The sequence below is a fragment of the Phocoena phocoena genome, chromosome 3 (assembly GCF_963924675.1).
Source record: "Phocoena phocoena chromosome 3, mPhoPho1.1, whole genome shotgun sequence".
NCBI classification, from domain to species: domain Eukaryota; kingdom Metazoa; phylum Chordata; class Mammalia; order Artiodactyla; family Phocoenidae; genus Phocoena; species Phocoena phocoena.
Window position 1 is genome coordinate 117,043,319 of NC_089221.1, and position 12,601 is coordinate 117,055,919.

A 12,601-nucleotide genomic window follows, 5' to 3' on the forward strand; every position below is an offset into this window, starting at 1 on the left:
TGGGATAGGCTGTCAAACCAACTAGCAATTTCCTGGTTCCACATACAATTCTGCCCCACGGCCCTACTCAGTCGTTGATAATGTCCTCTGTGTTCTTCTTGAGCTTGGAGGGCTCAAGATTAAGAAGGCCATCTAGTCAGTTCTGGGTCACATTCTTCCTAGGGTCCTTTGGTGTGCATACCTGTGCCTGGTGTTTTTTAATAGCTACCTTACTAAGCTAATAAACAGGTTTTTTAAGATGCTGAAGCAGACGATCCTGCTTGGCTCTCATTCTTTTTGGAGCCATAATACCACCAGTCCCCTCTGTTCTCTAACAGCTCAGTACCACAAGTGGCACAGCAGGCTGCCAAGTATATGAGGGTTACAGATCACTTCTCTGAGCCTGGACGGGGGCAAATGAGTTCATTTCCACATACTGCCGAATTATCATCATGCAGTATAATTAGAGGTTATAAACTTGAATTAGAGAGGCATTGCAACCTAATGTTTAAGAGCAAAGACTAGCCTATCTCAGGATTGTGTGATTAGTTAATACACATCAAGTACTTAAGACAATCCCTGGTACATAGAAAGTTCTATTTAAGTGACTTATTACAATTAAGGAGTTAATCTAAGCTAAGCTCTCACTTTGTTGGAAGTTGTCTGAGGCAATGTGCACATTAAAACTACTTTGATTTTTTTTTTAAGGGCTTGAAACACATTATTACCCCATCTGGGCCTATGTGGCATAGTTTTAGGGTAACTGAAGTCATTCTGTTTCGTAGGAGTTTTATTTTATTACAACTATTTAAACAAGGCACCTTATGTGAGAGGATTTGTCCTATTCTTGTGCTATGTCAGTTACTTCTCAACCTTTTCTATGTCATAAAGTGTAATTTATCATACTGGAGTGTAAGGATAAGGCTGCCTGTAGCTAGAGTTTATGGCTCACGGGCTCCAGTTGACCCAGTATCAGCCCAGATAACCAAAGGCCAAAGGGATCAATACTTCAGTATACTTGTAACCTCCTACAAGGTTACTGGCCCACACCTGTTGGGAAGTTCCACTGTCACTATAAAATGGCTAAGGAGTTCCACATATGTATATTGACTTCTTACCTAGTATGTCTTCTGATTGAAAATATTCAAATAGGTCACAGAAATGGAAACTGAGTACTTTGTTTTCTCTTTGGTTAAAGCATAAGAATGTTGTGATTTTTCAACCCTCCCACAAAAGCCATAGACTGACAGACATCCTACCTTTCCTGGGCGCAGTTTTTCAGACCTTGGTGCACACAGACCCAGTTTCTGTATTTTGTGGGGTATCTTCTGGAACTGGAAGCTGGTCTTTTGACCTTGAAGAAAATCCTTTGAAGACTGGGCAGATAGGAATGTATTTCAGAAAGACAATTCTTTTTACCATGCTCATCCCGATGGGAAAGTCATAGCTCTTCAGGCTGGTAGACATCTCACTGTTGGCATGGGCCCCAGCTTTCCACTGTATCAGACCTCGTTCCTCTGGGCTTCCTGGAAGAGGACAGTGGGGTCACTTACCAGAGCCAGCAGTCCTCTGCTACCTCCCCTTCCCATAACCTAGTCATAAGGTAGACTTCTGGAGTTGTCTTGATTCTCAATTCTCTGGTCCTGAAAAGTTGAATCTGTGATATCTCAGCTCTTAACTTGGCTAGAGCTCTAGGGAACCCTAAGGGATACTGGTTATACGTAATTAGTATTTATTGTGTATCTACAGTGTGCTATGGTCTGTGCTAAGTGCTTTTATTTCATTATCTAATTTCTTTGAAACATTGGTGGGAGGTGTATAGGCACTATTACACAAAATTTTATGATCAAGGAGGCAGGCAGATGGTTAAGTAATTGTCGGCCTGCATCTCGAGTATGGGGCTGGTGTCTGCTGGGCCAGTGGGGACCAAATAATGCTCAGACTGCTGTGAGGGCAGGAAGTTATATTTTTAAACACTGTAATCAGTATTAATATTCAATATTATGATTCCATATTTGGAAAATAAACTCTTGTTTTTATAATACAAACTTCAGAAAGTCAAGCTAAGTAAAATCTTTGTTGGTGATAGGGATACGCAAGAGAGATTTTTTTTACAACTAGGGGAAATCTCCTTTAGGAGGTATGGGAGGGATGTGTGAATTCTCTGAGGTTTTCACAAGAGGGCTGGGGTTGACCGAAGACTGTGAGACTGTAAATCTAGTGCAAAGATTTCCACGCGTTGGCAGCCCAGACTGAAAAGCCCCATGAGTAGAGAAACCAAATGTGTCCCAAAGTCTCAGAGGAGAGGGCACTGAGGGAGGGCTGGCGTCCTTAGAGAAGACCACTTGGAGGAGGTACTGTTTGAGCTGGGCCTGACTGCACAAAGAGCACAGGTGGGCAGAGTGGAGGGAGAAGAGCTGCAGCTGTGGCACAGGACTGAGGTGACTGATGGCCCCACTCCTCACCACTGCTGGGACACAAGAGCCAGCCCGGCACTCCCTCGCCTCCCCTCCACATCCCTACCTGTGTTGCCTTCTCCAGTGCTTCTCCAAATCCTAATCTTCTTGGCCCCACCCAGAATCATCCAGGAAGCCCTCCAGATGACTCCAGCCCAGGCTTATTCACTTCATTGCTCTAAATTGCTTTAAACCCAGTTTTCCTTCCTATCTTGTTGACTTAATGTTTTTTACCCTTAAGTATCTAACTCGGGGCCGTGCTTGCTCCAGTAGCACTTGCTGAACTAAACTTACTGCCCCTCTAAGGTTGGTCTGTGGGTAGTTAAAGAGTAAGAGCAAATGCAAAGTGGTCTATCAGCAAAATGTACCCATCCTACAGAATAAAGCTCTATAATTCCATTGTTGAGGACAAGGTTCTGAGCCAGCCAGACCTGGGCTTGAAACCAGGTTGTGTGACCTTAGGCAAGTGATTTAACCACTCTGAGCTTCAGATTCCTCATCATGCAGATGGAAGGACTGTTGAAGATTATGTAGCATAATACATATATTGATCATTGGCAGAGATGGTTGCTGATGGGCAGCTGGGTTGAAGGATAGAGATGTGAGGAACTCAGGCACTCTGAGGCTGTTAACATCTGGGTAGCTTAATCCAGCTGCCCAAATCACAGACCCCTCTGTACAGCTGCCCACCCAGACGCCCTCTATCTCCGTGGATTCCCTAGGCATTGAGGTTGCCACTTCCCTGTCTCATGTCCGCAGGATGAGCTTCTCCAGGTCCTACCTCAGCTTCCTCTGGTGGGCGAGGGGGGTACCATGGTCAGGTATCACCCATCCATCCAAGTGATAGCTGCTACCAAAAGCTCCCTCATCTGATGCCATCTAAAATCCCTGAAAGTGCCAGGGAGTCCTGGCCCTTCCCTGCCCAAACTCTAACCCACCAGCTGTGCATAGCCAGCCACTGATTCCTGTGCTCTGAATAGACACTTGTGTCTTCAGAGAGGGGAAAGCAAGTGGGGTCAGCTATGTTTAGGCTGTTAAGTCGCAGAAGATGGAGAGCTATCATCCTCCATCTGTCATCTCTGTGGACTGATGCAATCTAGCCCGTCTCTACGGAGCTTTCCTTGATCTTACACTTCCCCTGAAACTCTCTAGCAGAGGCACTGTGGTGGAGTGGCTGGGACACAGGCCTTGGACTAACTGCATCAGATGGACTTGTTTAAATCCCAAATTTGCAGCGTTTTAAATCAGCAAGTTTTGTGACCTTCGGTGAGTCACCTAACCTCTGATTCTTTTTTCTCATATAAAGTGGTGTTGATAGTCTCTACCTCACAGGATAGTTTTTGAGGATGAAAGGAGACATTTAGCTCCATGCCTGACCCATAAGTGTTTGGTAAATGCTAACTATTCTTATTAATAGTTAGAGCACCTGGTGACATTTAGTTTTTATATATTTCCTGGGCACATAAACATGGGTCAGGAGGATTCTCAGGGACCCCACAAAGTATCCTCCATGATCCCTGTAAAAAGCCCTGATACCAAAGAGAAACGTTAGGGGCTCTTCTAGTAGCCAGCATAAGTCACTGGCATATTTGGAGTGAATTTTGCCAACATACTGATGCTACATTTCCATCTGTCCTACTCTTAAGAAAGCAAAAGCAACCCTCAACCCAGTGGCAACAAAGAAATGGAAAAGAAACAATTTACAGGGCCCAGGAATGACTCTCCTAGCCACACCCTCTTCAAGACTAAGAGGGAAGCCTGTGCCTCTATCAGGCTGGTGGTCTCTCCCTCCGGCCCATCTGTTCCTGCTTCTCCCTGCAGGGCCTGAGGCATTGCATCTGACCTGGCCACAGCTCCAGCTCAGGAGACATCTGCTGGACTGCCTCTGAGTCCAACCTAGTTCTCTGTTCCCCTCTCAGGGCTGACCCATACCTGGCACTGTGTTGTCCAGTATGAAAGCGAGGCACCCACCCACAAACATCTCCGTGGTCAGCAGCACAGTCAGAATCTGGTCCACTTCAGGAATGCCTGTGGAATAGGCCAAAGGCTAATGGGTGTCACGGCCCCATCTGGAAAACAGAGCTCAGAGACTTTCTCCCCACTGGTGCAGCCTGCTGACTTCCTTGAGCAAGCACAGAGATGGAACAGTACAAAACCTTGACTTTCAAGATTATACACCTCTGCCTCTCCCATCCTTGGATTCAAATCCCAGTTTTGCTGGTTGCTACTTGTCTTGCAACAAATCATTTAACCCATCTGAACCTCACTTTTCTCACCTGTAACATGAAGATGGTAATAGTATCTGTCTCATGGAGCTGTTGTGAAAATTAAATGAGCATATGTAAAGCTCATACCTGTCCACAGAAGGTGTCTTAGTAAAGAACAGCTGTTAATTAGCCTCAGCTGCTAACATCCAGAGATGGGCAGGATTTGTGGCTCTGGCTGTGTGGAGCCTTTGAGGGAAGAGGCTATGCTCAGAGTCGAGCCCACCACACCTCCCCCACCCTGAGACAGGTAAGACAGGTGGAGGCACCTGTGTTGATGGCATCCGGGTTGGAGTCCAGGTAATTGGGCAGCGTGAGCCCGAAGAACATGGAAAATCCAAGCACAAAGAGGTTGCGGGAGGAGTTCATGTCCACGAACTGCAGGTTAGACAGCCCCACAGCTGTAATCATGCCTGAGAGCACAAAAGAACCGCTGGAGGCTCCTCGCAGGCTGGGTAGGCTCCACCACACGGCGACCACGCCCCAAAAGCACGCACAACACTCACCAAAAAGGGTGCAGAACATCCCCCCTAGGATGGGGTCAGGGAGCGAGGCGAAGAGGGCTGTGAACTTGCCAATGGTGCCCAGGACCAGCATGATACCCGCACCATACTGCACCACGCGCCGGCTACCCACCTGCCAGTGAGCCAAGGGGTGGGGCTAGACCCAGGGGGTGAAGTTGTGCGGGGTTAGTTGTGGGAGGGGAGGGGCGCGGTGGGTGGGCGGGGCCTGTTATAAGAGCAAGGTACATATGGGTCAGAGCGTGATGCAAGGGAGGCCTGTCAAAGGCAGGGTGGGGCTAGGCCAAAGTAGGGACAGGCTTGGGGCGGGGCCTGCGGCACATGGAATTGGGGCGCGGCTTTGTGCTGCTCTGGCTAGTTGTGGCACCTTGGTAATCCCCAGGACACCAATGTTGGGGCTGGACGAGGTGGACCCGTTGCCCGTGCCCAGCAGCCCTGCGATAATGCAACAGATGCCTTCAGTGAAGATACCCCTGTAAGAAAAGGGCAAGTGGGGGCCTTGGTCCATGCTCCAGCCTGGTCTGTGTCCTCCCACTGCCCTGGCCAGGCTGGCCAGAGTCTCTAGGGCTGTGTGAGCTGCAACTATCTGTCCGTAGTACTCCCCACTCCGGGCCAGAGGTGGGTCTGGGAGCCAGGAGCCCAGGTCTGAATGCTAGTCCCGCTGCCCTGGCAATTAATCCTTAGGTGATTCTGGGCTTCAATTTCATCTGTCAGATGGGGATATTAAGAGTACCTGTCTTACAGAGCCATTAGTGGATTGCATAAGAACGCACATCAAGAGCTAGACACATGGGGACTTCCCTGGTAGTCCAGCAGTGAAGACTCCGCACTCCCAATGCAGGGGGGCCCCAGTTCCATCCCTGGTCAGAGAACTAGATCTCACATGCTTCAACTAAGAGCCCGCATGCCGCAACTAAAAAGTTCCCATGTGCTGCAACTAAGAGCCGGTGCAGCCAAATAAATAAAGAGAGAAAGAAAGAAAGCTAGACACATGGAAGGCTGTCAGTGACTGTAGTTTCCCTTAGACTTCGTCGTCTCCTCAGCTGTTCGCAACACAGAGTGAGTGATGAGAGCATCTCCATTTCATAAGTAAGGAGAACCTGGAGAGTTAGTGACTTGCCCAACTCCTTGTCCCCCACCTCTGGGATTCAATTCTGTCCGGATGTTTGCTTCCTGAGTGACCCTTGAGGGGATGAGATACCGGGGAGGGCAGGTCGGCATACCTGTTGATAGCGTGCACTGGAGGGGGTGGTGCGCCAGCCAGGCGGGCACAAGCATAGTAATCTCCGATGGACTCAATTATGCCTGCTAATGTGGCACTAAACATTCCCAGCACAGCAGCCGCAGTCACTGTGGGAAGCCCCCACTGACCTGTATCAACAGGGAGATGGGAGGCTGGATGCAATGAGTGTTCCTAGGTGGGTCAGGGAGTGGACTGGGCAGTACTTGGGTGGAGCAGGGGAAGGGGTAAAGAGATCTCAAGCTGGGGTGGGAGCTATACAGTTGTGGGAGCTTATTCGGGGTCACTTAGAATCATAAAGCTGGCGTGAGACGTTGAGCACACCACTCTGCCTGGCACACTATAAATGTGCAGCTAATACTTGTTATGTCATCAGCTGGACTGGGGTCACCAGGGGCCTCACTGACGGTCTCAGTTGGAGGCAGAGGGGCCCAGATGGAGTTGCTCACAGGGGTAGGGGATGCGGATCCAGGGAGCAATAGCCACGATGTCCCCTCGGGCATCTGTTCGTGCCTGGAAGCCATAGGCCGTGGGGTCTGAGGGCAGCACGTCCGTCAGGGTCAGTATATAGCAGAGCAGCCACACGGTCATGATGGCTAGCACGATCTGAAGTGGGGGTGGGGGGTGAGGGTTGCACTGAGGGCCCAGGAGGTCTTGGTCCAGGCTAACCAGCTCCTACCTTAGCCCTAGCCCCCGCCCGAGCCTGTGCCCCGGCCCCAGCTCAGACCCCGGCCCCCATCCCTGGCTAGGACCTCAACTCTGCCTCTAGCTCCCCTGCTGCCCCTGCCCTTTCCCCTGCCCTTGGCCCTGGACTTAGGTCCAGCCCTTGCCCTAGTCCCACCCCGAACTGCCTGTCAGCTCCTCACGGGAAACATCTTGAAGATCTGGATGCGGAAGAGAGTGAGGCCCTTTCCCCAGCAGTAGACAGGCAGCAAGAAGGTGAGATTTCGCAGGTACTGGGAGAAGAGGACAATCAGGAGAATGGAGCTGGGGACAGAAGCACAAAGAGGAAACGGCTGGTAGGCCGGGCTGGGGGCAAGAGCCAAGGCTAAGGGGGCAGGACACGAAGGGGTTGAGGGACTGGGGCTGGGCAAGGATCAGGCCTGGTGCCCACTCACCAAGCTGAGATACCCCAGTGGGAGCCAGCTCGGTCACCAGCAGCTTGGAAGACAGAGAGACCAATGAGGGAGACAGTGGGGGTGACTGTAAGAGGCCCGATGTAACTGAGCAGGGCCCCAGGCAGCCCCATCAGCCCAATCACCACCTCCACCATACTGGACACCATGATTGCACCCTGGACCTGGAAAAGCAAAGATCAGCTATAAGTCACCATGTAGAAGCCATGACCTCTATGTTAAAAAAATGTTCCTGGACTACATCCTCATATCCCCCAATTCAGCAGTGGCCTTCCCTCCCATCTAGTCCCACCCTCAAGTCCAGGTCTCTTCTACCCCACATGCAAACCCACCTCTCGTATCCGTGGGTGCCAAATATGAGAGGTATTCAGGGGCAGACTCCAGTTACCGTAGATCTCCTCTGGGGGCATAGACAGGAACGCACACACGTGCACGCATGCACGGGGAACAGAGAGAGAAAGTAAAGATGCTGCCCTGAAGGCACCTTGGGGTATGGACATGGAACAGTCGCCCAGACCTCCGGGCTCCTGGGGCTCCCCTCTCCAGTGCAGCCCCCAGAAATGTGCCCACCTTCTGGAGGACATTTCCATCTCTCCAGGGCCAGGATGGCTTTGGCTGGGACCAGAAATGCAAAGGCACTGGCCTGGAACAGTGGCAGCCTGGAAAGAGAGGCACAGAGCAGCAGGGACAGGGTGGGAGGTGGGGAGGCAGGAACACAGAGACAGGGGACATGGGGAGGGAGGGGCACAGAGCGAGGCACAGGGAGAATCACACACAGGGACAGAGACACAGAGGAACAAGGGCAAGGGCAGAACAGAGGGAAGTCACTGAGGCCCCAGGCAGGACTCTAACATTTTGGGGGCCTAAGAAAGAAAACAGATGGAGCTCCTGGCTCACAACCTGCTCCCTTTCCTTCTCAGCACCAGCTCCTGCACTGTGAGGGGCCACGTGCACGGAAGTGGACAGCTCAGCTCCTGCATGCAAGCTCCACTCACAACCTTCCTTCATCTTCCCACCATACAAATGACCATCCTTAGGCCACCCAGGCCTAGGACTGTGCACGCGGGGGCAGGGGGCCCCCAGGAGGACGGACCACTGAAGAGGCCCACACAAGCCCTGGCAGCAGGGGAGTGAGTGGCCCCAATTACCCAGAGTAAGGCTTAACGGAGGAGAGCCCAGCTAGGGCACGTTCCCTTTCCTTGAGGGACACCAGGGGTCCAGGGTGGGACCCCAGCCGCCTAGCTCTAAGGCTAGCCTGAAAGCAGAAGCAGCAGGTGGGGGCAGATAGCAGTTTTTCTTGTCCCACAAGAGTCCTCTGAGACTGCTCCCGCTGTGTGGATCACTGCGTGTGTGTCTACGTGGGGTGGGGTGGGGTGGGGTAGGGGTGGGAGTGGGGCAGCTCACCGGATGCCCAGTGTGGTCTGGATGAGGGTGGTGATGCCCACACAGGTGAAGATGGTACCAATGAGCTGGCTGACCATGTACTGGTCACGGCCCACACACAGCGCCTCAGCCAGGAGGAAGGGCACAGCGATGGTGCCACTGAAGCAGGTCAGGTAATGCTAGGGGTGTGGGGAGAGTACATGAGGCAGGGCCCACGGAGCTCACAGGGAGGCAGGGGAACCCTCACAGTCCTCACGCCCGCCTCAGTGGGCCTGAGCCCGTGCCGCCCCTGCCAGTGTGCCCACCCAGGACTGATACTCCCATAAGGCATTCCCACAGAGAGACTGCTCACCTCTCTGGGGGTTACTAATCTGCCCCCAAGTTATTCCTGCAGCTTCTGTGGAGTGGGCCCCCTTTCCTGTCACCGGCACTCCGCCTGGCAGGTGATACCTTGTCCCTTTCAGGCCCCATCAAGCCTCTTCCCCACCCCTGCTAGGTGACAGTCACTGCTTCTGACTTTAGGTTTCTCTTCCTGTTACCCAAGATGACCTCTTTGGCCAGGGAGGGGTCTGGGGAGCAGGCAGGGCGGGGATGGGAAGGCCCTGGGGAGATGCCCACCTGGAAGCCCAGCAGGACGCACAGGTACCAGGGCGGCACATCCTCGATCTTGTACAACATGTCAGACTTGGGCTCTGTGCACAGGGCCGTCGGGGGGTCCTTCGTGGAGGTCCCTGCTGAGCCCAGGGACTCATGCTGGGGGCAGCAGAGAGAAGTAACTCAGCGTGGAGTGATGGGAACCAGAAAAGTCCATTCTGCTTCAGAATCAATTAGGTAGCCCAAGTGGCCTGTCAGCTCCTCAGAATGGGGTCCCCACCCTTCCTCAATGCTCATGCACCCAGCTACCCCTTGGCCTGGCTACACGTGGCTCCCACCTCACATTGCTTTGTGCAGGGATGAGTCCGCTGTACTGGCTCCTGGAGCCCTCAGAACCTGGACCTTCTAGCCAAGGGAACGGGCCCATACGTCAGAAGGCCGGGGTCACCAGGAGAGGAGGCAAAGAGGGCTGGAGACTGTGACAGGCCCTCTTGGACGTACTCTGGTCCCCCCTCTGTCCCTTAGAGGTCCTTGGGGTGTCACTAATGGGGCGGTAGGCTGGGCCCCTGCCGGCCCCCAAGCTGGGGTGAGCCAGTCCCAAAGCAGAAGTCTCCTTCACCCCACTGCCACCCCACCCCTCCCCCAACTGCCACATTCCGCCTGGGACAGTCACTCTTGATCCAGTTCATCAGAACCTTTGTCTCTGCCCTCCCAGGGAGCAAGGACTGCTCAGGCCCCCAGCCCCACCCTGCCCCCAACCGCTCCCCTCATTCCCCAGCACCTGTGTCTGGCCCTCAGGGTCCTCCTGGGCCCTCATCTTTGGGGCACAGGTGTGAGCAGTTCCTGAGGAGAAGAAGGGATTGCTTATACGAAGGACTTTAATCCGCATAGCCGACATTGTTCAAAGTAAATCTGTAACCAGATCTCCAACACTGATTGCGAAAGGAGGGCCCAGGCCCAGGTAACGTATTAACTCCGGCCACAGTGGAAAAGGCCGCCCAAGCCTCTGCCACATTTACCTCCCGAACACACCCTTCCTTGCCCACACCTGAGCCTGGGCACGGGACAGTTATTTTCCGAGAGAGGGCCGGAGGGGGGGTGAGGAGCAGATGGCCTTGGAAGTTTACCAGGCCCTGGGTGAGGTGAGAGGAAAGGGAGTGAAAATGGGCACATATTATGGTACACTCTGAATGAGGCTTTTCCCTGCTTATTAATCAAAAGTTAATCATTATCATCATCATAGCCCATCTCGTTATTTAGGAACAGCTGCGTGCCAAGCAACATCTATGTATTGTCATGTTTAACCCCAGGCGCTGGGTGCCATTAACCTCTTTTACAGCTGAGGAAACAGATTTAGGAGATGTGATCTGACCAAGGCCACACAGGTAGCAAGGTTTTAGAAAGCCATTCCAAAAATTCAGGTTGGCCTGAACTACTGAGCCCACGCTGTTAATTATACATTAAATGTCAGACAGGGCTGCCCTCTCCACCACCTCCACTCGCCCCTCAGGGTCCCTGAGGCACAGAACAGATGGGCCTCCGGAGAAGGAGCTGCTGAGGCTAGCCCGATCTTTTCTGTCTTCTGTGTCAGGACAAGGATTCCTTCCCTTCCCCTCCCAGTCAGGACCAGCTACATAATCTGTGGGACCCAGTGCAAAATGAAAATCTGGTGCCCCTGTTGCAAAAGTATTATAAATTTAAAAACAGCAACAGCAGAGCATTGAACTGATTTGTGGGGCCTTTCTAAGCACCGGGCCCTGCGTGACTGCCACGCAGCTGCTGAAGCCGGCCTGGGCCCGGCCTATCTTCCCCTCCTGGGGGCTGGGGAGAGCCCAGGGGCTGAGGGCCCTGATTCTGCTCCCTTCTGCGCTGCCCCAACCCCATTAGGGTCCACCTACTTCTGGGTCGCTGTGCCCATGGCCAGGCCCTGCCCCAAGGCCTCCCCCGCAGCACCACTGTCCAGCTGGGTAGCAACTTCATGTCACAGCCCCGAATCTGAATCCGACGGCCTGTCCAGCCTCCAGCCTGTTCCTCTGTCCACCTGTCCTCTCCTCTCAAATTCTGGCTCCTGTTCCCAGGTTCCCAAAGTCATCTGACCAGTTCGAAGCCTCTACACCTCGGCACTCTCCTCCCCGGCACTCTCCTCCCCGCCCTCTCCTCCCCGGTACTTCCCAGGGGCTGGGAGACAGCCCTACCCCTTGCACACATTGTCCGTTGGACCCTCAAATCAACCCAAGCCACATACCACACACATGGAGACAAAGCCGGGAAGTTGCACATGGTCTCAGATACACAATCACACAAATGGACCTGGAGCACCTAGACTCTGACGCAAAGTGTCTCTAAATCACTCCACAAAAACACAGGGCCACGCAGGTGCACGTCATGGGCTCCCGGCTCCACACCTGATACTACTGACTGCTCAGCCAATTCCTTGGGCCCTGGCTCTCCTGGTGCTTAAGAGTTCTCTCCTGAGGGCCAGGAGGAGGGGCCTCAGGAAGATGGGGAACAGGTGATAGAATGTAGGGGGCTGGGGTGCAGAGTGGTAAGGGCCTGCCTGGGACACCACCATTCCTTCAGCCCTAACCTTCCCCCACTCCCCAAATTTGAATCCCCTCCTAGCCCTGCCACTGCTCAGCCTGGGACTCTGCCTGAGCCTCTTTTGTTGTCTGAGCCCCAGTTTCTGCACCTGTCAACAGGGGATTAGAGTGTCTGTTCTGTCCACTTTCCAGGGCTTTGGAGGATCAGAGACACAAATGAATCTGTAAGCTGTAGCACCACTGACCCCAGATACCCAGACCCAGGTGTGAACCAGGTGGAGCTCTTTTCTCCGTTTCTAAGAAAAGGGCCCCAGGTGAGAATTTCTGGGGAGAGCAGGACGTAGAGCCAAGATACTGAATCCAGCCTGTTCCAGGACCCCTGCCCTGCCCTGCCCTGTCCCCGGTGAGCACCGAGGGCTCAACCATGCTAGCTGGGGTCAGAGCAGAGTCTAGAAAGTGAGCAGCTGCTGGGTGTAGACCCAGGAAGA

The 12,601-nt window shown here is 53.0% G+C and overlaps 1 protein-coding gene across 2 annotated transcripts; it reads right to left on the bottom strand.

The window, feature by feature from the left end:
* Nucleotides 1–1,257: 1,257 nt before the first annotated feature.
* SLC23A1 (solute carrier family 23 member 1) lies at nt 1,258–10,390 on the bottom strand. Of its 2 annotated transcripts, none has more exons than XM_065873363.1 (14): nt 10,355–10,390; nt 9,598–9,732; nt 9,001–9,158; nt 8,167–8,255; nt 7,929–7,996; nt 7,579–7,760; nt 7,327–7,447; nt 6,910–7,066; nt 6,444–6,591; nt 5,588–5,693; nt 5,206–5,335; nt 4,969–5,112; nt 4,368–4,463; nt 1,258–1,505 (listed from the first exon to the last, which is right to left on the bottom strand). In XM_065873363.1, the coding sequence occupies exons 1-14, from the start codon at nt 10,388–10,390 to the stop codon at nt 1,258–1,260; spliced, it is 1,818 nt and encodes a 605-aa protein (XP_065729435.1). The 2 variants fall into 2 exon arrangements, with proteins under 2 accessions (XP_065729435.1, XP_065729434.1); XM_065873362.1 differs by having other exon boundaries at nt 7,917–7,996.
* Between the last annotated feature and the right edge of the window lie 2,211 nt (nt 10,391–12,601).